Source organism: Antennarius striatus, chromosome 5, assembly GCF_040054535.1.
Source record: "Antennarius striatus isolate MH-2024 chromosome 5, ASM4005453v1, whole genome shotgun sequence".
NCBI lineage: Eukaryota > Metazoa > Chordata > Actinopteri > Lophiiformes > Antennariidae > Antennarius > Antennarius striatus.
The window spans coordinates 10,562,227-10,584,749 of NC_090780.1; the positions used below are offsets into that span (position 1 = coordinate 10,562,227).

Consider the following 22,523-nt stretch of genomic DNA (forward strand, 5'->3'; position numbering starts at 1 on the left):
CTGAAAACTAAGAGTGACAGAACTGCCTCTGGAATGACCTATCGATAAAGTTGGTGGGTTTTTCATCCGTTAGTAAATCACTTCTTAAATAACTTTTTTTTTTTATTGGAAAGCATCTCCTTATTTAATTAATCTATTTAATCAATTTATCCACTATTTAATTATTTGTTGTGTTGTACTAGAATAAGTATGTACTTTTGTGTATTTTTGTTCCTTGTTTGAAGCATTTTAAACATAGTTTTGTTAACTATTACAATCCTATTATTTCTATACCATTATCCATGTGTAATACACATCCTGCAGACCCTGTTGTGTGTGTGTGTGGGGGGGGGTCTCCTGTCCTGTGTTATTATGGCTGACTCTCACACTGTAGGTGTGGATCTAACAGCAGGGACAGAGTGAAACCCGCTCCATACAGTCTAGACAGTCTGAGCTCACCATCGCTTCTGCTGGAGCAAACTTTTTCCCCCTCTTGTGTGGGGAACTTCCAAGCCCCCAGACCTTACTTTGGGAACCCCGGAACCAGCCTCTAACCTCCTGCCTGTCTCTGCCTCTCTTAAGTGGGTGGTCCGGTGAGCTGTTCGGGGCGGGGTCCACTCCTTCACCCCTCCTTCCCTCCCCTTTTTTTTTTTTTTTTTTTTTTTTCCCCTTGAAACATGCTTTAATAGAGAAAGTATGCAATGCATACTGCTCAGCTACAACCCCCAATTATGCTGCAACTGGGGTATTCGTGACTGGACGTCTGGGGGGATCACACACATTTCCGATTAGAGGAGGAGGAGGAAGAGGAGGAGGAGGTGGGGAGGGAGAGAGAGAGAGAGAGAGGGAGGGAGAGAGAGATTACCCTTTCATTCCAGCCAATGAGACGGTCGATACACTAACATTTTCATAGTTGTGCAGGAGCACAAAGTGAGCCGACTGTGTGAACTTCCAGGTAAAACTGCGCACCGACTGAAGGTAAGTTGAAGCCGCTGCGCGCTGCTGGCGCGTCCGGCGCTGCCCGCATGAGCGGGACTCCTCAGCCCGAACATGGAGCCCAGAGCCCGAATGCATGTATGTAAAGGCCAGTCTGTGTAGATCCAAGCTGCTCTCAAAAGAGCTTTTGCACCTGTGTTCCTCGCCTTTGTCCTTGGTAATGTTTTTGCAGACACTCGGTTTCTCCACTTCGGCCAACATGTTTATCCCTATAAAAAGAAATTTTAAAAAAAAATAAAAAATAAAATCCAACACACTTTAAGATCGATTGCGCAAGTGATGGAAGCAATGGGATCCAGAGGAGTGATCGCCGACTTTACACGCGTTTCACACTGGTGGCCTCTTGTTGTTTTGGCGTTTTACATGTGCTCGTTCCTCGGCTGTGGTCGGATGGGTTTGGAGTGACGGATTCGCTGCAGGAGTGTGTGGCAGACTGTCTTTTAAAAGCTCTCCAAGAATGTGTTTTTATGCTCACAATTGCCGCCCATATGCAAAAAAAGAAAAAAAGAAAAAAAAGAAAAGTACATTCAGTCCCGCATTTCACTGCAAAACGAAGACGACTTTTATCGGATGGTGTGCAGAAGACATGCAGGAAACCTTGTGTGGATCAGAAATGACTTTCTAAATGACGCCGTGCGTCGTGTTTGGCTTTTAAATCGTTTCGGTTAAGACATCGATTTCTCGGATTACTCTTGACTTCCTGCTTCGGTGCGGCCGTTTCATAGGCTGTGTTGGCAATTAGTGTTTGGCACGATCATTCCACGGAGAGAGGGAGAGAGACGGTGTGGACAACGACCACCTCGGGACACCACCAACTTCCTACTTCAGATCCGCACCCCCAGAGACAGAGGCCTGGTGATTAGGCCTGAGCAAACTAGTATTTAATACTCCTAGGATCACCGCCATGGATCTATTTCACCCCAAGACTGTCGGACACAAGTTCAGTTGTGTTCTTAGTGACTGCAGCTTTTTTTGCATGTGTGAGAAACACACACAGCTATATGGAACACATTTAGTAAACACGTTGTAAAATTTCAATAATATTACACAGCTTTTTGAGGGAGAACTCCAGAAAAAAATACCCACTTGCGAAAGGAGATCAATTAAATTCAATCTGAATACTTAATGTGAAATCCGAGTAAAAATGAAACACATGAATGAATTAAGTGTATAAATATTAAAAGGTATCCCCACGTCATATTTGGTTAATGTTTAGAAAGTTTTGTGACAAAATGTTCATCGATGTTGGATGTAAACCACCCTAAAAGCCTCATCTGACATACAGACCACTCAGAATGATTTTAAATGCATGATTTTAACCATGGAAACAAGATAAATGCTACTGGGTAAAGTCCCCATAGTAAACCACACTACTTTAGTATTTGGTTGTGTTTTGAAGGCTGTGATTAAACTCTGATAGTATTGAATGATAAATGAGACCCACTACTATGAATGAGTTTAAATTGTAATTGAATTTTTTTTATTTTAATTACATGAATTTCTGAATTTCATATATTGCCACCTTATTAGTGTAGAGCAATTCTCTTAAGAAACATTTAAACACATTTTGATTTATGTTCTGGAAATGAAACATGATGGACATTTTGACAGGCCTTATTCCATCCTCCCCTCCTCACTTTGTAGTGGGGTAATAATACACTCAGTACTCTCTAAGAAGTTACAACAAAAATAACTTGTTTAGTTTAAAATGTTATTTTGCAGTGGGCCTAACATAGGCCTGCTGCTGTTATCAGGACTGAAACAATCAATTTTGTCAGAAATCAAAGTGACTGTTCTATTGATTATTGATTGTTTCAACCACTCTGAGGCTTCCAACTTTAAAATACACTGTTCTTCCCTTAATATTTCATTGGACTGAATCATTTGACATTTGGAAACAATCAAATTTAAATTTGGAAAAATCTAACTCATTTTAAACTATTTTTTTATTTAGACAATAATCAACAAAGTCATGCAGAAAAAGATTTGATTGATGCCTAATTTGGTGACTAGAAAACATAAAGTATTTTTTGCTTTCTTATAATGTTTAAGATTCTGTCATTTGATGTTTTCAGGTTTCTTTCGCATTAGAGCAACTTGTCAAAACTGGGAAATCAGATCCAGGAAAAAAAGTGTATATTTTCTGAAAATATTTCCCATACATATATTATCAAACAAAACATTTGCTGATTTATTTTGTTGATTGTGTATTTGGTTAATAACAACCAAAGCAAACTCAAGATTGCAGACAGTGATCAACTCCACAATTTAGTGATTTTTTTTTTTTTGACATTGTCCATATTTAGTTTTTTGTGTGCTTTAGAATGATTGTCCCAACTGCACCAGTTCCACTCTAAATGTTGTAGTTACAACAGACACACCTAAAACACACATCAACCCCGTTCATTCAGAAATGCCCTACAGAGTGCAGATGGAAAGTGAGCATACAGTACATTAGATGTAGTCTTTGGATGGAAGATTGAGTTGTGAATATCTGTGCTACTTTTAGTCGCTGAACACCACTCTCATGTTTCCCTGCTTTTGCCAGACCCCTGTTTGTGTTCCGATGAACCTGGTGCCAATATATAAGCAGTTCCCACACTTACTCTTGGAAGAGTCCTACTTTACTCTCAGTTATCCATTGGTAATTGCACAAGAAACTTTTTCTACCTTTTATAATAGAGGTTTTTCGCCAAAATTCTTCAAAGATGATGGCATTGAAAAGCATCCATGTATTTTCTTTGTTCCTGATAGTCAGATCTTTTCTTAAATCCTTCAAGGCCGCTCCTCCATGGTTTGATACCCACACTCTCTGACACAGGTGGACAGAAACAGGCATGAGTAACAGTGGGACCAAAGAGCCGTCTACGCAGGCGAGCACTGGCCAGTCACCTCCTGAGCCTCAGCGGAGGGGCAGGGGTCGACCACGGAAACAGCTACAGGTAGGAGGACACCTTTCTTTTAAAAGATGAGTATGTTCAACTCTGTCCTTTCTGGACAATCATTAAGTATAAGTTTGATTTGATAGTTGATTATGTGTCTGTGTCTCCTGGTTGGCAAAAAAGGTGTTTTTCTTTGCTTAGTTATCAGCTCCACATCTTTCCACAGGAGCCTGTCGGACCACCAATTCCAAAGCGACCGAGAGGACGACCGAAAGGCAGTAAGAACAAAGGCCCCAGAACTGCACTGAAGGTTGGAACTGAGTATCCAAGACATAAAATATTTTGATATATCTTGCCTTTAATTTGCAGAGATGGAGAATGCCAATATTTAGTTTTCTAGATTTAAATCAGAACAGTTGTTTGATCAATAAAATTGATCAAGTATGAGAAAGAACAAATTAGTTTGTTTGGACTGAACTTCTTCCTTTAAAAGAAATGACTAATTACTTTTTAATTATGTTTAGGAATTTAAACAAGTGACCAGAACAGAATTTAAGTAACATTTTTCAGAACTATTGTACTTAACAAATGCAGCCAATAGCGCATAAAACATTGCTGTCAATATCAGTTAAGTGCTACAGACTGACACATTGTTAGTCACTTTACATACTTTGGTGAACATGTAGCCTGTGGTTTCAACGGAGCGGTTGTACGCTATGGTGCTATTAGTTTTAATTTCTGATTCTAAACTGTTAGGACTCTGTGTAAAACAAGTGATCAAAATGTTAGAATTTGATAATCTGTTTTGGAGTACTGTATACTCAAGAGAAAACAGTACAAAGGCACTGATTTATTAGAAGGCATTGATTTAGTAGAAGTAAATATATATGGTTATTATTAATTTGATGCTTGCAGTGTTAAAAGCAGGCTTAGACAGGAGCAATAAAAGACTAGGAAAAAGGTGAAATGTTCCAAATAATTCCACAGGTAAAAAGTAATTGAACTGGTGAAGACATGATGATAATGTTTGTGTGTACAAAAAGTCCAACTGTTGAAGAATGTTAAATACACTTACCATCTACAGCCCATAATGTCATACAGAGATTCATACAGTCTTGAGAAATCTCTACACATTGTTAGCAAGGATTTAAACTAATTATAAAAAAACATGATTGAATAAATTGACTTATTAAATTGGCTTAGGAATTTTTTGAAAACCCGTTGAGAGTAAACAAAATTTGTCACTGCAAATCTTTGTCATCACAACAGCAGAACATAAGATAGTTTGGTTTTGTGTTCTTTGCCCCATCCTGAACCCCTCCCTGCAGACACAGAATGTTTACGTAGAGGTATTGGTTAGTGATGACCAAACTTCACAAACCCCTAACTAGAGGCTGTAGATGGTTGTGTGGTGTTGGTGGGGAAAATTGTTGCAGGTCAGAGAGTTTGCTATCTTGGTGTGTTGAATTATGTTTGAGGAGAATGAAAATGAATATTGTACTTCAGTCTGACTGAACATCTCAAAGTCACAGACCCCGAACATCCAGCTAACTTTTCTGGACTGACCCCATGTGGAGAAATGGGCTGTTGTCTGAAGACTCCAAATTTCAAATTGTTGTCGGAAATCATTTTGTTGTGTTCTCGGGCCACCCATTGTTATCCCAGCATTATGATGCCAAACCTCAATCTGAGTGCAGCCACTTGATGGACTCATCTGCAGCATAGACGTGTCTCCTAGACGACTTCGCAGTTGAAGTTGTACAACAAGCAAGAAGAAAATAAAGTTTCACTTTCATATTTTCAAAAATGATGTCCTCAGGTGTGTAGTTCAAAATGTTTGTGCATTTACAAGTAGAAAAAAAGTTTGACCAAACTGGGCATCAGTGTTTTGACTTTCTGCACAATGAAATTGAATAGAAGTAAAAAAGGACTCACTTGAATCAGTACTGATGAGTGTAGAAGTACTCCTTCTATTATGTTGCTAAAAGGCAGCGACTTCAAGATCATTCTTTTCAGTGGGATCAAATTTTCAGTCCATTAAAAACATCCCAAAATAACTAATACCACATTACATAAAGATAATTTTTAGGTAAAGTTTTCATGTGCCATCTAGGTGTACACTAGTGCCAGCATACACCCACCTATGATTCTGAATAATGTTGTATAGCTGATTGATTTCCAGTGAGCTGTTGTGTCATGAGGGAACATTGTTGTGCTGTCTGTGTTGGCAGCTCTTCCTACCAAATGATCTGCTGCACCTACCTGCACATTTGTTGCATGTAGGCGACAATGAATTGGCTTTCCTTTCGTTTTTTTTGTGTGTTTATTTGTTTTAGGGAGGCATTTTGTGGTATTTTAAGTGATGACTTAAATAAAATACTTTTATGTTCCAGTTTAAAGACTGTACTTTGTTGCCATTATTGACACAAATTATTTATGCTGCTTATGTTTCAAAATTAAAATAAAATATTTCTGACCATCTTTTCAGTTAGTTATTTTAGAGTACAGAAGCTCCTCTGAAGCTCCTGAGAAATGTTTCTCACTAAATGTATGCTGTTAGTGTCGAAAAAGTGAAAACAGATGAAACCCTATAAGATAAAAATCTAAAACCTCCCTTAACCTTTCTTTTTTTCTTTTTTTTTTCAGAAAGTAGAGCCTGTTGGGGAGAGACGACGTCGCGGGCGACCAAGGAAATGGGTATGGAGCAATCGCTGACAGTTAGACATCATGGATTTAACGTTTCAAGCCTCCAAGGTGTCAGCGGCAACTGTCCAGTCCTTGCGGGCAACTTTTTGTCTTTATGTATATCAAATTGTGTTCCATCTTTCCACAGCCTCAGAAAGTAGTTCAAGAAGTAAAAGAAGAGAAACAGGTGAGGAAAATGAAACATTATTCGCTAATAAGGTGGTCTGGTTTTGTTTTGATGTAGCATCTTGAGCCACAGGTTCCCTCAACCGAACACCTGTTTGACTTATTTTAACTTATTTGATCTTTACTTTGTTTCCTGTATTGTGATGGGAACAGTTCTGTAGCAGTTGCACTATAAAGTCATAAACATTGCCATTACAAAAGACATTCGAAATGTACATGAAAAAAGTTTGAAATAAGGTCAGTGTAGAATTAATACCAAAGACTGTTTCATGTTGAATTCTACAAAATGACTTTCAGGGGAAATTTTGAACAAATATCTTAAAATCTAAAGAGAACGAGATGCTGGTTTGACCAGAATGTTTAAATCCCATATTACCTTTATCACAACCCTTCATTTTAATTCTCACCCATAGCAGATAAGCCAAATTACATTTCACCAATTAGTATTACTTTTCTAAATGAGTTTGCGTTCATGACCATGGTGGAATGAAACTCCTTTTTCAGTTGAACAGAAATCTCATTTTGTGTTGCAGTTTTACCTTTTGACTAATTTCAGTCACCACAGTGATACAGGAGTGGCAGAAGAAGTGCTGATTTGAAGAGATGGCCTCATGGCCTTCTCATCAATGTTGTTTGTTCTGTATCGTGGTTCAAGATCGGTTATAAACTTCAGTCAACAAATAAGATGTTGAATAAGAGTATACCACATGGCATTTCAATACAGCTTGGATTCTCAGTGCTTTGTGTTCCTGTCAGACAAATATAACACAGATAAAATTGTACTTGTCCCTCGTGCTTACTGCAAACATAAGAGTATGAAAAGTGCCTAGTGGTGTTAAATTAACTCAGAACACCTCAAGACTCCTTTGGGCCTCCAGTTCTGGTGGATGTATGACCTGTGTCTTTGAACTATTTGGTATCTTTAGCTACTTGTTCGTTTTTCGAATGAAAGCATTGCAAAAAAATTTTCACTCTAAGCAGGCAGATTCTTTCATGCCTCTTGTGTGCCTTATCGCATCCTCTAGACTGAACAGTTTGTCAGAAATGCTTCAAGAACTGAAACCATTGAGACAGATTCCCTTTCTCAGACACACACACACATATACACAAAGGGGAAGAATGAGTCAATGTCGAGAGGGGAAACTTGATCTAACTGCTCTCTTCGTCTGTCTTCTTGGTTTCCTGGCATAACCGTCGTCTTCCTCACATTTCTAGGTCTGACAGCTGGACCTGCCTCACTGCATGCAATTACTTAATGAAATTTTAACACTCATTCTAATAGTCTAGGTCTCACTCTAGTTTAGATTACTTCTTGCACAGGATTCAGTCTTTAGACTGAAGCAGACCAGACCATAGCAGACAAAATGACAGCAACTTTTGTCCCTTGCTCTTTCAGGGCCCCTCAGAAGTTGCTGAAGAGGGTCCCTCACAGCTTGAGCCCTCTACATCTCAGGTTCCAGCACAGGAGGAAGGGGAGTAGATAGGATAACCTCAACCTACCTCAAGGTTTGGCCTCAGACAAACAGCGGTTCAGTCCAACTCCTATCAGTGATGGGGATTCAGGAGCGCGCACACACATCACGACAGACATTGGTGTCTTCTCCCAATCTTATGTTGTATTCTGGTTTAATGATTCACCATGAAAGTGTGGTGAATGGACTGTTCGAAATTTGATCACTAGATCTGACTTTTATCAAGTGTCTATGCATGTTTTTGAAACACACTTTGCTTTCCTACCCAGACTTAGAAGGGAAGGCTGATACAACTCTTCTGCTCAGTAAATATCGACCTTGTGCCAGCAGCTGGTTAGTGATGCTTAACAGGTAGACTTGAAAATGGTTAAACGGCTAACTTGGGTTCTTTAATGTTAACAAAATCCATCAGGAGCTTCTCACAACCTCACCAACTGATGCGTTGATGGTTAAATCCATGCACAAACCAAAGAGTAAAAAAATAATTTTTTATCTTTTGTCATGTGCAGTTTTGAGGTTTTGAGATGGTGGTAGGTAACTGTTTCCTGTCTTAATGCTATGCTAAGCTAACCTTTTGTTGTATCATTCTTCTCATCTAATTTTAGGCAGGATTGCCAAGTCCTAAAAGGGCCCACCATTTAATATCTGAGGATTTGTAGTTTCCTGAATGTATGTGGGTATCTCTGTGGGGGTGGGGTGGGGGGGTCATGAGCTAAATTGTGATAGGGTTTTAAGAAAAAAGGAAACAAACTAAATGTTTTATTGAATCATGTTTCTAAATCAAGGATGGTGAATCCTCATATGAAATGGGAGCAAGACAGTAACATTTTTAACAGTTATACAACGTAAACATGGTGCTTTGAAGTCATTTTTATGAAAGTAAATGTGACAGGTTTTTATTCCAAAATGAAATATTTTTCCCCTTCCAACCAGCAGCTGTTTTAAGAAAAAGACACCCAAAGGTTTCAATGGATGTCTCATTTTGGATGAATTCCTTCACATGTTCTTCAGTCAACAACAGTGTTGACATGTCATTTTACCACACTCAGGATTTTGCTATTACAGTTCTTTTACACCTTATTGAAACCTCAGGTACAGAACTATTCAGGAACATGTTGTCAGTCTACTCAGTAATAATTATTGTGCTGTGTTTGTTGTGCATTTCTGATGTGTATTTGACATTACCAGTATGCCTTGACACAAAGACCTCATTTAAACCTCAGTTGCCCTCAGTTTCTCTCATTCTACCTCAGTAACCAGCAAAGTTATTTTCTTCTTCCTCAACATAGACTTATACATTTACTGTATAAACACGTGCATTCGTGTGCATATACATTACGGATAGGTGAAAGGTTTTCAGGCCTACCTACAACATACAGGAGGAAACAGTACACTCCATCAGGGGTTTTTAATATCAGTGTACAAATTAAAGCATCATTGACTTAAAAAAATACAAACTGTAGGCTTTTGTTTAAAGTGAGATTTTTTTTCTGGGAAATAAATGCAGCCAATAGTTAACAAAAACTCCATGAAATACTTGCTTATTAGGGTGTAGTTCATTATGAAATACTTATTTTCTTGGGTTGCTTACTCTTCTCATTTTTATTATATCATGTATTTTTTGATTCTTACACTGTATATTGTATGTGTGACACCTTTTGAATTCATGTGATTTGTATAAAAAAGGCAGCATATAACCCCTCAGTGGTGAAATACATGACAATTATGGAAAACAAGACATCATCACCATGGTTTCCTTGTAGTACATTAAAATTTCCAGATAATTATTGGACAATTAATACTGCAATTAGCATCAGTAAATTTGTTTTTGATTTGCAAACTAAAAAAGTAGCCAGAGGAATTAAGTACCTTGATTTGTTGTTTGGAACTTTTTTTTATCATAGAAAATGCACAAAAACTGACTTAACTTTTGTAGAGATGTGTAACTAACATTTAAAAGCTGAAATAAATAAAAAAAAATTGTAAACTTAAGATCCTATCCATATGTTCCTCAATGTAACAATAAATGCATTTTTCATTGTTATTTTTTAATTAAATCTTATGGTTTTCTTCGTAAGTATCAATGTAAAACTTTCAACCACTGAGCATTTAGAAGGATGCTGCTTGATTGGAATGTTTAGTTAAACTACTAGTTATAACTTGGACAACAATAAGGAGGAATTGTTTTGTTGATAACAAGGATTATTCAAATAGTCCTTGGCAGAACTTGATGAGATTAATTTGGAGAGGTAGGATGTGGTCCAAGGAACATACAAGATCCTAGTTGTGATCCAGATCGTCGTCTGGTTCATGGTTTTAAAGGGATTCTGTACCAATGTGGATTGGGTGCAGTTACAAGACTTTTGTTTCTTATTTCATGACTAATGCCTATAATTCTAAAAAAAAAAATAACACAATGACACCTATGTAAGATCCTACATGTGTGCTGAAATCTTTAGGGCAGAATTCACTTTGAGATATCAAAACTACAGACTTGCAGCTAATTTCAAACCGCTGCTGAAACTGTATTGCTTCAGCTTGATGTCAAATTGGACAGATATTCAGAAGTTACTAAGCTGGTTTAGCGGCTGGGAGTCCAGGATCATGGTGGTTTATAGTTTGCTAATGGATCGCTTTAATAACTCATTGAAGCTGCTACTAGACATTATCCACTTGCTCAGTTAGCTGTGCTAGCACGCCTGCCTGCTTACTGAGCTGGTAAGTCAGATTTGGCAAAAAGGCCTTTAAACTGCGGTATGCTGGGTAGCCATCTGTTTAGCCACCAGTGGTTTTGGCCGTACCAAGTTGGACAAGTTTCTCTTCCCACAAATTTTATTAGCTTACTTTGTATTTCAGTTCACCTAAATTTCCAGAAAAAACCTTTCTCCTCCCTTTCATTGGGGGGTACCGAGATATGCTGACAGATTGTTTTAGTTTGTCAGAATTGAAGATGTCCCTTCCTTCCTGTTGCACATCAATACAAAAAAAATAGGTCAGGAATGGGTTTGTGGTTCTCCTCCTATTTGTCTGCAAGATAAATGGTCTTCACTAACTAATTTTATCTTCAAAAAATCAAAAATAACAAATTGATTAATCAAGATACCTATGAAGTACTATTGCTATTGATGTCTTGGTTTTCATGGAGATAATTTTTAAGTAATATATCTTAAAAATCAAAGAATATGAGACTTCAAACCAATTTTTAGGAAAAAAAAAAAGAACTTGAAATGTTTCTGCACTAAAAGGGATAATTTGATCGCAAGTGAACTGTCATTTTAAACTGACAATCCCAGACCTCTCTACAGTTCTACCTTTGTAATCACGTACACCTCCATAGTTTTTTTTAAATGACTTGAATATTACCATCCAGAAAATGGTGTTTTACGTGTTGTAGTCACATGAGTCTTGTTTTTTTTTTAACACTGATGTGTTGTATTCCAGTATTTGATGGATTTCAGCAATGTTGGTTGAGTTGCTGCCGGGGGATCTTAATTTACGTACAGGTATATTGTCTTGTTCAACTGCATTGACTGAAATGTTTTGCCCTCTGGACTACCTCTAAATACTAACTGACCTGGGATGTCTCTGAGGACACCGTAGGTTAGCCATGTTCGTCCGACCTGCAGGCGATATGGATCATGAAATCTTAGAATAACTGTCAAACCAGTACTGTTGTAGTCCTCTCATCTCATCTCACTACATTCATGTCACCATAATGAATGGAAGTCAGACTGAAGGGTGCCTATTCATTTTACTACAGCGGAGTCAATGTTTGCTATTTTACATGAGCTGTGTTTGGATATTTACTCTATATGGGGACAATGTTTTGTGATTTTACTGATAGTTATATAGTTACATACCGTACTTGATCCAACTTTCAGCTGTTGAAAAGTTGAAGTGTAACTTGAGAAATCATCATGTATGCATTTACTTTTAACACCATTTTGTAGTTATGTTATTGATGTGTCCTTATCCACTTCATTAATACAACTCACAAACCTGTGATATATATTTTGTTATGATTCTTTTCTTTGTGATTTGTGTTATTCTGCTTCTTTATCGCTTATCAATAAAGTATCACACCTGTCACCTTTCATTTGTCGCATTTATGCTTCATAACCCATGTGTTTCAGTTGTTTTTAATAGTTTTAATGTGTACAGACAGAAAACAAAAATCCTCCATTGGTCAATAAAGAAAAAAAATAAAGTAGTGATGGGTGATTTCACTCAACAATGGCAACACATCCAGTGTTTAAGCTTCGTGGAGACACAAAACAGATTTACACCTCTTTCTTAATGAACATGGAAATAGATATTGAAGCTTTGAACTTCACTGCCAGGCTACCAAACATTTGAACAGCAATGATAGTTAAAATAAAACTGCATCACACTCCATTGGTGTATCATATGTTTACAGTGAAGGATCATACATAATGCACCTTTATCTTACATGCACCCTGTGGGGGTTTTTTTCTTTGTTGATACACCACTGCTATTTAATGTGTTTAACTGATGAAATTGTTCACCCGAGTACCGATTGTTCACAAAAGTTGTTAAGTTGTCCGTTTGCCTCCCCTCCTGAGTGACAGTCTGTGTATCAATGAAACCAGCAGCGAACTGAAGCAACTGATGGAAGAGAGCTTCTAAGCATTGAGAGCTTTGGCTACATCTGTGAAGACCAGGCGACTGGGCCTCTGCATGGTGCCCTGGGAGGTTGTGAGAGTCTGTAGAGGAGAATGAGATAACAGCGTGACTGCAGCTTCAGAAGAGACAGTGAGTTACTGCTTCATAATTGATATGACTAATTGGTAACTTACAAAACATGGACTTGCAGAACATGATTTAATACTAAAACCAGATAAATTGTGTTGTTAGTACAGGCCACATTCATAAGATCCTGAATGCAAAGGCCTAAAATATTTGCTGTTGAAGTTTTAAGTTGAAGGAGCAGAAAAAGGAATGAAAAAGGAAAACACTAGGGTAAAATGTGTTTTTGTAACCTGTATTAGAAAGTTAATGATACAACAATACATTTTAAATTTCTAATGTACTTTTTTGCTTCAAATACTAAAGCTTTGAAAGAAGGAGGGTTGTGTGGGAAAAACAGGTTTAGAGATGGTTCAAAAGCCACACGAAGATACTTTACCATGTTACCTTTTACCATTATGCCATTGTCAACACTTTAAGGAATAAAAGAAAACAGATAAATTATGAGAGTTGATAAAAAGAATTGAACAACCATTGTGAATATCACTTCATCGGTTTCATAACTATGAACTGAAGCATGTTTCCAGGCATGTTTCTCAAACATTCTAAACAGCTGCTCAAATCTCCTTATTAATTCAAATATAATTCATTCATTCATCTTCCAACCCACTTAATCCGCTAACGCAGGTCGCGGGGGAGCCAGTGCCTATCCCGGCAGTCTCAGGGCGTGAGGCGGGGGACACTCCGGGCATGACGCCAGTGTACCGCGGAGCCACATAGAAACAAACAATCATTCACACACACACACACTCCTACGGCCAATTTGGGACCGGCCAATCAACCTGAAGCGCATGCTTTTGGGGGTGGGAGGAAGCCGGAGAACCCACGCAGACACGGGGAGAGCATGCGAACTCCGCACAGAGCGGGACTCGAACCCGGGTCCGCCGTGTTGTGAGGCGGCAGCGCTAACCACTGCGCCACCGTGCCGCCCCCGCAAATATAATTACATGGTTGAAAAATCTAATTTCTTCTGTTGGAAACATAAATGAATAAATCCCTTCCAGCATACCTTGGCATTGGGACCAGTGAGACTGCCATCTCGCCCATGGTCCAATAACTCCTGTTCCAGCAGGTCATCTTGTTCCTCTGCCGGGTCAAAGTTGTACATGGGCATGAGCTGATGCCTCAGCTTCTCCAATCTGTAGGATGAGAGGTGAAGATCAGTCTCCAGGTTTGCTTGCCACGAACCCCCTCCAAGTGACACCTCTATTCAAAATTCATGTAGCCTATTGCTTCAGATTTTACACAGTGGATGGAAGAGACTGGGAAAGACTAATGCTTCATTTATGAGAGGGAATGTCTTACAAACTACAACAATACAATACAAATTAAACTATAAATTAAACTTGGAAACAGAGCCCCTTTGCTAGACATTGACACAAAACTGCTGCTACTGCCTTACTTGATGCTGTAGTGATGCTAAATCTCCAAAACCCTTGCAAATTACTTGACAGGTAATACATTTTGAGATTCAGTAGATAAAACCTTTAAGAGCTTACCGCTTTCGTTTCCGAATATACAACATCTAGGATTGACAGATAAAAATAAGAAAAGTGTTATTGACAGAAGTAATTTGTCCAAACTACATGATTCAGGTTAAAAGAATATTAGTTTGTCAATCCTCTGTTCGTATTCACATGTTAAAATATGGGGAGGACACATTAGGTCAGATGTTCAAAGCTTCCATTGCTGAAACTGCAGCTGAGAGCTGTGGTCTCAAGGTCTTGGGTGCCTCAAGGGGCGGTAACCCTCGAACACCGTGGTGGACCCCAGTGGTCAGGGAAGCCATCTTGACTGAAGAAGGAGGCCTTCAGGGGCATGTTGTCCCTGGGGACTCCTAAAGCAGTTGCAGGGTACCGACAGGCCAAAAGGACTGCAGCCTCGGCTGTGATGGAGGCAAAACAGAGGGTGTGGGAGGAGTTTGGAGAGGCCATGGAGAAGGACTATCGGACAGCACCAAAGTTGTTCTGGAGGACTGTCCGACACCTCAGGAGGGGGAAACGGGGGACCATCCAAGCTTTATATGGCAAGGATGGGACACTGTTTACCTCTACTGAGGAGGTTGTCGGTCGGTGGAAGGAACACTTTGAGGAACTCCTAAATCCAACAACCCCAATTGACCCGTCCTCTGTTGCAGAGGCAGAGCTAGAGGATGATGGGGGAATCGAGTCAATCTCTCAGGGCGAAGTCACCGAGGTAGTTAAACAACTTCACGGTGGCAAGACTCAGTGTTGATGAGATTCGCCCGGAAATGCTGAAGGCTCTGGGCTGGGCTGTCATGTATGAAACACCTCCCTAACATTGCGTGTAAGTGGGGACAGTGCCGAAAGACTGGCAGGCTGGGGTCGTGGTTCCTCTTTTTAAAAAGGAGGACCAGAGGGTCTGTGCCAACTACAGGGGCATCACACTCCTCAGCCTCCCTGGGAAAGTTTACTCCAAGGTGCTGGAAAGGAGGGTCTGGCCGATTGTCGAGCCTCAGATTGAGGAGGAACAATGTGGGTTCCGTCCTGGTCGAGGAACAATGGACCAGCTCTTTACTCTCGCAGGGATCCTAGAGGGGGCTTGTATGCCCATCATGTCTACATGTGTTTTGTAGACTCGGAGAAGGCGTACAATCAAGTCCCCAGGGATATACTGTGGGAGGTTCTGCGGGAGTATGGGTTGAGGGGGCCTCTCCTCAGCGCCATCCAATCCCTACGTTTGGGTTCTCGGCAGTAAGTAGGACTTGTTCCGAATAGCTGTTGGCCTTCACCAGGGCTGCACTTTATCACCAGTTATGTTCGTGATTTTCATGGACAGGATATCGAGGCATAGTCATGGTGAGGAGGGTTTACAGTTTGGTGGCCTGAGGATTGCATCGCTGCTTTTTGCAGATGATGTGGTCCTGTTTGCGTCATCGGCCTGTGACCTGCAGCACTTACTGGTCTGGTTTGCAGCCGAGTGTGAAGCGGCGGGGATGAGAATTAGCACCTCCAAATCTGAGGCCATGGTCCTCAGCAGGAAACCGGTGGACTGCTGTCTCCGAGTGGGTGATGAGGTCCTTCCACAAGTGAAGGAGTTTAAGTATCTTGGGGTTCTGTTTAAGTATCTTGGGGTTCTGAACAATGGAGCGTGAGATTGAACAGGGAATTGGGGCAGCAGGAGTGGTATTGCAGTCGCTTTACCGCACAGTTGTCACAAAGACGGAGCAAAGCCAAGAGGCAAAGCTCTCCATCTACCGTTCAATCTTCGTTCCTCATCTCACCTATGGTCATGAGTGATGGGTCATGACCGAAAGAACGAGATCGCCAATACAAGCGGCTGAAATGGGCTTTCTCAGGCAGATAGCTGGTGTCTCCCTTAGAGATAAGGTGAGACACACTGTTGTTTGCGAGGGTCTCAGAGTAGAGCTGCTGTTCCTTCGCATGGAAAGGAGTCAGTTAAGGTGGTTTGGGCATCTGGTGCAAATGCCTCCGGGGCGCCTCCCTAGGGAGGTGTTTCTGGCACGTCCAGCTGGGAGGAGACCTCGGGGCAGACCCAGGACCAGGTGGAGGGATTACATCTCAACACTGGCCTGGGAACGCCTTGGGATCCCCCAATCAGAGCTGGTGGGTGTGGCCAGGGAAAAGGAAGTTTGGGGCTCCCTGTTGAAGCTGCTGCCGATTCCGGCTAAGCGGTGGAAGATGGATGGATGGATGGATGGACATTAGGCAATATTTACATGTTTAGTGTGGGATTTAATTACATAGATGTGTAGCTGCAGTTCTTAACTGGTTTAACACTCATGGTCACCTGATCTAAAGTGGCTGCTGAAAACGCAAAAGTTCATCTTCAGGATTACTGTAGAAACACGACTTCACAACATGCCAGTCTCCATCAAAAAAGCACTATTGCCCATGCAAATGCAGTATAAAGGGCTTGTTTAGGGATATGATTTAGGCCAGTGAATATGACAGACCATCCCTTCAAATTTATAAAATGCAGTACTTACAATTACCACTGCTAGGCCGATGATAGTAATGATGCCAAATGGTAAGAGCACCATTCCCATCCCTGAGCCCTCAATCACTGTCTGTGGAAACGTGGTGGCATTGAAACCGGTCTCGTTTGTTGTTATAGTAACAGTCATTAATGTTGTCCTGGAGGTGACGTTGTCTCTTGCCCTCGAGCCCATCGAGACGAAGGGCATCGCAGTGGTGGTGGCAGATGTGGAGAGAAAACTTGTTGTCCTTGCTGCAGTTGTAGCCATGGTCAGATTTAGGGACGTTTGGGCTTGGTTCTTAATCTGTGTGGATATTGTTGTACCACCTATAGTCTATAGAGCCCCATGGTTGAAACAGGTGTCTTCCCTCTGGTTTGAGGTCTGCTGGAGCAGGAGATTGAAATCTAAAACCCAGATAAAACAGTATATGATTAACAAAAGTGGTTTTAACCCATACAGTACTGAGGAAACAAATTGATCCCCTCCTGGTTTCTTCAACTTTTTTGCATATATAACATGAATTTTCAAATTTATTTTACTTAAGTTTTCAAATACGTTCTAAAAAATTTAAATAATAATTGAGACAAAAATGTTATCCAATGTCTACAGTGTGTGACGTTATTTTCCCCATTAGAAACTACACACAAAAAAGCAGGTTTTCTAGTAGCACACTGAAATTAAAGTTGATCCCAGAAGAGATGAGGAAAGTCATTGAAAGACACCAGTCTTAGAAAAGCCTACAAAGCTATTTCTAAAGCTTTGGATACAAAAGTGGCCAGCCTTCTAAAATACTCCAGAAAGATGGCAAAGACTCAATTGAGAAATCAGGAAATATTGAAAGAAACCATTTAAGTGACTATAGGTCTCTTTGCCCTCAGTAAATGTAACTGCTTGACTGCTTCAGAACCAGGATATCTCCCTAACAGAACAAAACTGACTTTTCTCTCTACCAGAAGAGCTTTAAGGGATCTTATTTCATCAGTTCATGAGCTCAGGCTGAAGAACACCTAGATTATGTAGCAAAACAAAGATCCCAAGCACAAAAGTAAGTCCACCTCTAATGGCTCCAAATGAATAAGATTAAAATTTTGGCCTTGGCCTTGTCGATGTCTGGCCCTGAACCACAATGAGATGCTATGGTGAGACTTGATCAATTAACTTTCATGTTCATGTTCATATCCTTCAATACCAGAAGATTCCATGACATCAATATCAGCCAGTGATCTGAAGTCAGTCAGTCATCTTCAGATTACCACCCCTGTATCCGCCGCAGCAGGTCACGGGGAGCCGGAGCCTATCTCAGCGGCATAGGGCGTGAGGCGGGGGACACTCCGGGCACGACGCCAGTGCACCGCGGAGCCACACACAAAGGCATACAACCACACACTCTGCACACACACACTCATTCCTATGGGCAAATTGGAACGGCCAATCAAGCGCATGCTTTTGGAGGTGGGAGGAAGCCGGAGAACCCAGAGAGAACCCACGCAGACAAGGGGAGAGCATGCGAACTCCGCACAGAGTGGGACTCAAACCCGGGTCCGCCGTGTTGTGAGGCAGCAGCGCTAACCACTGCGCCACCGTGTCACCTGTGATCTGAAGTGTTGGTTGCAAATGTTGTTGCAAAGGTGGCACAACTAGCTGTCACGTTTACACACTGTAAGCCCTTGAGCATGAACAGCAATCTATCCTACAGACCTAAATACATGAGAAGTTTTAAACCATGAACATCTCTTCTTCTTTTCCTTTCAGCTTTTCCCTTCAGGGGTCGCCACAGTGAATCAGTTGCCTCCATCTAACCCTGTTGTCTGTATCCTCTTCTCTCACACCAACAACCTTCATGTCCTGTTTTCACTACATCCATAAACCTCCTCTTTGGTCTTCCTCTAGGCCTCCTGCCTGGCAGTTCAAAACTCAGCATCCTTCTACCAATATATTCACTATCTCTCCTCTGGACATGTCCAAACCATCTCAGTCTGGCCTCTCTGACTTTATCTCCAAAACCTCTAACGTGTGCTGTCCCTCTGATGTACTCATTCCTGATCCTATCCATCCTGGTCACTCCCAAAGAGAACCTCAGCATCTTCATCTCTGCTACCTCCAGCTCTGTCTCCTGTCTTTTCCTCAGTGACACTGTCTCTAGACCAAACAACATTGCTGGTCTCACCACAGTTTTGTACACCTTTCCTTTCATTTTAGCTGGAACTCTTCCATCACACATCACACCTGACACTTTCCTCCACCCGTTCCATCCTGCCTGGACACGCTTCTTCACCTCTTTTCCACACTCTCCATTGCTCTGGACTGTTGACCTTAAGTACTTAAAATCCTCCACCTTCTTGATCTCTTCTCCCTGTTTAACCATGAACATGCTTTTCATTTTAAAGGAGTGTTACACGATGACAGAGGAAGGGAGTGAAAATAGACACATGATCCATTCCTCTCGCCGTAGTGCATCCTGTCAGCTTGTCCTCTTAATGAGGAACATGTGCAGCTGAAGCAAACAACCAATGAAAAGCAAAGCTGGATTCAGCCATTGCTGTTTGTCTAGTTAACAAGCCACTACAACAGAGAAAAAGCCTGCAGTGTTTAACATGTTTCAATGTACTTATGGTCTCATTTCTGTTTGTTACTGACACAACATGTTCCTTTTAGTTGAGATGCACTCTATCTCAGCTGTCCAGGTCAGTAAGCTGATCCAGTAATCCTGCCAATGTGACCAGCTTGAGGTGTCCTCTCAGATTAGAGAAGCATACATACCTTTACATACAACATACATGACTTCAGGGGAGAGCTTGCAGGCCGGGGCTGGCTAGAGAAGGGCTTGTTTCATTGGAAGAGGCAACATTTCCTTTAGCAGCTGCCCCTCCTCCTTCTCCTCCTCTTCTGTTGCCCCTTTAAGCAATGCAGGTACTGTTCCTGCTGTTTACATTGAAAAAACAGCCATTTTCTCTGAAGATGGAAACACAGAAACGCAACTCTAGACCGACAGGCTCCAAGAGATCCCCCTTCTCGTTCTCAGATCACCAGCGAGGATGTACTCCCCTTGCCTTGCCCTTTCTTGTATTTCACACAACAGAACCTGCTTTAGGATGCTGCAAATGGAGATCAGTACAGTGAGCTCCCTCCCTCTTCAGCCTACAATTGGTCTAATGGCTTCAAGATGACAAATGCGGTTGGCTCACTCAGCTGTCTGTTTGGCTTTGCAGGGGTGAGAATGGGATTTAATGGCTCTGCACACCAGATGCTGTCAGAGCCCTTCTGAATGACTGCATCCGGGTGGCAGGTCTGAGGACATTAACCCTATGATGTCTTGTCTGTCTATTCATCAACAGCATGCACTTACAAGAGATACAGAATAAATAACTGAAAAATCACTGGATCTTTTTTTTTCACTTTAATGTTAAAAATTTGCGCTTGCAAATCACACAAATCTTTGAGAGTACATATTTCTATTTGTAGAATATGAAATAGGATTCAGAAGCGGCATCGTGCTGTCGTATAATTGGAACACATTCACAGTTGCTGCCAAATATCCACAAGGTCTTCAGCTCATTTTGAACAAGTTCCCCGTCATCATGGCAACAAATTCTGAAAGATTTCAAATCAGCAGTTAAAACACAATATTTATACAATTTATTTATGATTGTCCACTTTGTTTCTAGGTAAAGTAATTTTTAATACACTTGTCTGTTTGGACAAGTGTATTCTCCGAGTGTTTTTTTATTAGTATGATAATACATTCAATAAAAAACAATAGTTGATAGGATAGAGTCCTAGAATCGATCTGAAATTTTTTTAGGAAACAGGCTTTAACTCTGAAGGTTTTTCAAGGGTATTGCTAGTAAATTAGAGGATGAAAATACATTCATACCTTCGTAATCAATTGTTCCATCTCCATCTCTATCTGCTTCCTTCATCATTTGCTCTGCCTCTATCTCATTCAGAGGTTCTCCAGCATTCATCAGGACATACCTGAAAAAAATAGCAAGCTAGTGTAAACATATGTATACTGGTGGATTTTTTCATGTTTACTGAGTTTTCTTATTTTATTTATCTGGATAACACTTGGGAAGCATAATTGTTAATTGTCATAGAGAATGGCGCGACACTTTCCAAAGTAAAGTTGATTAAATTACGAGAATTCAAATTTTCAATATTAACTGTGCTTTTCTTTTTATATCACTCATTCTTACTTGAGCGTGTTCCAGTCGATGTATCCCTTGGCTTCTTTGTCGAAAACTTTAAAGGCAGCTCTGAGTTCGGCATCCTGGTTCTTGGTTCTTTCATGGTACAATGCCATCAGACCCAGAAAGCTCTCACAGTTAAATATGCCTTTACCTGAAATGTCACAAAGATAGCCCATTTAAACATTCACCATTGCTTGTGTGCCACATGGTGACTTTTATTTCCTATCCTTACACACATATATATATATATATATATGTAAGCATAATATAAATATAACTACTGTAATAAATCTGTAATTTAGTGATCTTGGGACTTTTAGAGATAATCTAGTAAATTAGAGTAATTTAGAAAAATCTCTTTATTTATTTAGTAATGATGTAGTACAATCTAGTATAACACTAGAATATCTGGGCAATATCCTTTTCTGCTTCCACACCTTTATAGTCAATCGAAAATGCAAAGTATCCAGTTCAAACATAGTGCAACACTGACACCTAGCGGCTGGTTCAGCAACCTGCAGTCAAACAGATTATATTTTACTTAATACTGTACTGTACATACATGAAGCACGATATTGTTTTATGCATTAAATTTATTAGTCTTAAATCCATGTCTAATTACAAAGTCAGCTACAAAACTAATGGTTTTTAAAATAAATCAAAAACTTTCTGTCACAGTGGAACCATTAAATTATTGATCATACTAAATATATGATGTATGGCAGGTTTGTTGTTTATTTACAGTTTTAGTAAACATTCATTTTAAAGTTGAAGTTATGGTTTTATGCTATCACAGGTCTAAGAGCTAAAGTACTGTAATTTAATCTAACTAAGCCAGAGGGCCATTACAGCTAAAAAGCCAAACAGGATAACCATTATTAAGCTTTAATAGAGGATGCTTCCATAAGGGGATTACATTGCAGGCTTATATTCACCATGTTTGTCCACGTCTTTGGCCATCTGGCTGAGCTCTCTCTTTGTAGGATTGATTCCCATTAAACTCATCAGTCTCTCCAGCTCCTGTGTTTTCACATCGCCATTACCCTCTTCATCAAACATCTCAAAAACTCCTTTGTACTCTGTGATGTGCTCTTGTGTCAACTGACTGGCCTGAAATAGAATCAAGGGGTTGTATTATTTGATATTAGAAGTTAGCAACATCTATTCAATTTAATTTACCTAAATCTGCACAGCAAAACTTCAGTAATTACCTTGTGTTGATTAAATATATTACAACTATCAATTTTGGATATGAAGTTTCTTTGTAATTTGGTTCTTACCATTTTCCTGGTTGTCCAAACACGTCCAAGGAGAAGCAGTTACTGCAAATAAAAAGATGTCTTCAGCCTCCTCATTATTACATTTCTAATGCTCCCTTGGAGCTTAGGAGACCATGCTTCAGGAC

At 40.2% G+C, this 22,523-nt stretch overlaps 3 protein-coding genes across 11 annotated transcripts; 1 reads left to right on the forward strand and 2 right to left on the reverse strand.

Annotated features, from left to right (window-relative positions):
- The first annotated feature begins 361 nt into the window (after positions 1-361).
- On the forward strand, positions 362-12,283 carry si:ch211-161c3.6 (high mobility group AT-hook 2b). Of its 8 annotated transcripts, none has more exons than XM_068316437.1 (7): positions 362-1,053; positions 3,524-3,619; positions 3,756-3,917; positions 4,084-4,167; positions 6,504-6,554; positions 6,691-6,729; positions 8,125-12,283. In XM_068316437.1, exons 3-7 carry the CDS (start codon positions 3,813-3,815, stop codon positions 8,206-8,208), a joined length of 363 nt encoding a protein of 120 aa, XP_068172538.1. In that variant the 5' UTR covers positions 362-1,053; positions 3,524-3,619; positions 3,756-3,812; the 3' UTR covers positions 8,209-12,283. The 8 variants fall into 8 exon arrangements, with proteins under 8 accessions (XP_068172538.1, XP_068172536.1, XP_068172541.1 ...); XM_068316435.1 differs by having other exon boundaries at positions 3,797-3,917; XM_068316440.1 differs by having other exon boundaries at positions 362-957.
- A 40-nt stretch (positions 12,284-12,323) lies between these two features.
- On the reverse strand, positions 12,324-20,027 carry c5h3orf18 (chromosome 5 C3orf18 homolog). 2 transcript variants are annotated; one of them, XM_068315669.1, is made up of 6 exons: positions 19,689-20,027; positions 16,938-17,332; positions 14,467-14,492; positions 13,977-14,106; positions 13,347-13,380; positions 12,852-12,924 (listed from the first exon to the last, which is right to left on the reverse strand). In XM_068315669.1, exons 2-5 carry the CDS (start codon positions 17,193-17,195, stop codon positions 13,375-13,377), a joined length of 420 nt encoding a protein of 139 aa, XP_068171770.1. In that variant the 5' UTR covers positions 17,196-17,332; positions 19,689-20,027; the 3' UTR covers positions 12,852-12,924; positions 13,347-13,374. The 2 variants fall into 2 exon arrangements, with proteins under 2 accessions (XP_068171769.1, XP_068171770.1); XM_068315668.1 differs by lacking the exon at positions 13,347-13,380 and having other exon boundaries at positions 12,324-12,924.
- A 368-nt stretch (positions 20,028-20,395) lies between these two features.
- On the reverse strand, positions 20,396-22,523 carry LOC137596022 (calglandulin-like). Its single transcript, XM_068316429.1, has 5 exons — positions 22,399-22,523; positions 22,054-22,228; positions 21,125-21,269; positions 20,803-20,903; positions 20,396-20,519 (listed from the first exon to the last, which is right to left on the reverse strand). The coding sequence occupies exons 1-5, from the start codon at positions 22,399-22,401 to the stop codon at positions 20,476-20,478; spliced, it is 468 nt and encodes a 155-aa protein (XP_068172530.1). The 5' UTR covers positions 22,402-22,523; the 3' UTR covers positions 20,396-20,475.

Bases quoted from the DNA above. Each gene is read 5' to 3' on its own strand.
- si:ch211-161c3.6 (XM_068316433.1), top strand. The intron at 4,168-6,503 runs GTTGGAACTGAG...TTTTTTTTTCAG, and splicing joins GCCCCAGAACTGCACTGAAG to AAAGTAGAGCCTGTTGGGGA. The intron at 6,730-8,124 runs GTGAGGAAAATG...TTGCTCTTTCAG, and splicing joins AAGTAAAAGAAGAGAAACAG to GGCCCCTCAGAAGTTGCTGA.
- c5h3orf18 (XM_068315668.1), bottom strand. From the start codon at position 17,195: ATGGCTACAACTGCAGCAAGGACAACAAGTTTTCTCTCCACATCTGCC. The intron at 14,493-16,937 runs GTAAGTACTGCA...TGTCAATCCTAG, and splicing joins TCGGCCTAGCAGTGGTAATT to ATGTTGTATATTCGGAAACG. The intron at 12,925-13,976 runs GTATGCTGGAAG...TCTCCTCTACAG, and splicing joins TCACTGGTCCCAATGCCAAG to ACTCTCACAACCTCCCAGGG.
- LOC137596022 (XM_068316429.1), bottom strand. The intron at 20,904-21,124 runs GTAAGAATGAGT...TATTTTTTTCAG, and splicing joins ATCGACTGGAACACGCTCAA to GTATGTCCTGATGAATGCTG. The intron at 20,520-20,802 runs GTATGAATGTAT...GAAATCTTTCAG, and splicing joins TGGAACAATTGATTACGAAG to AATTTGTTGCCATGATGACG.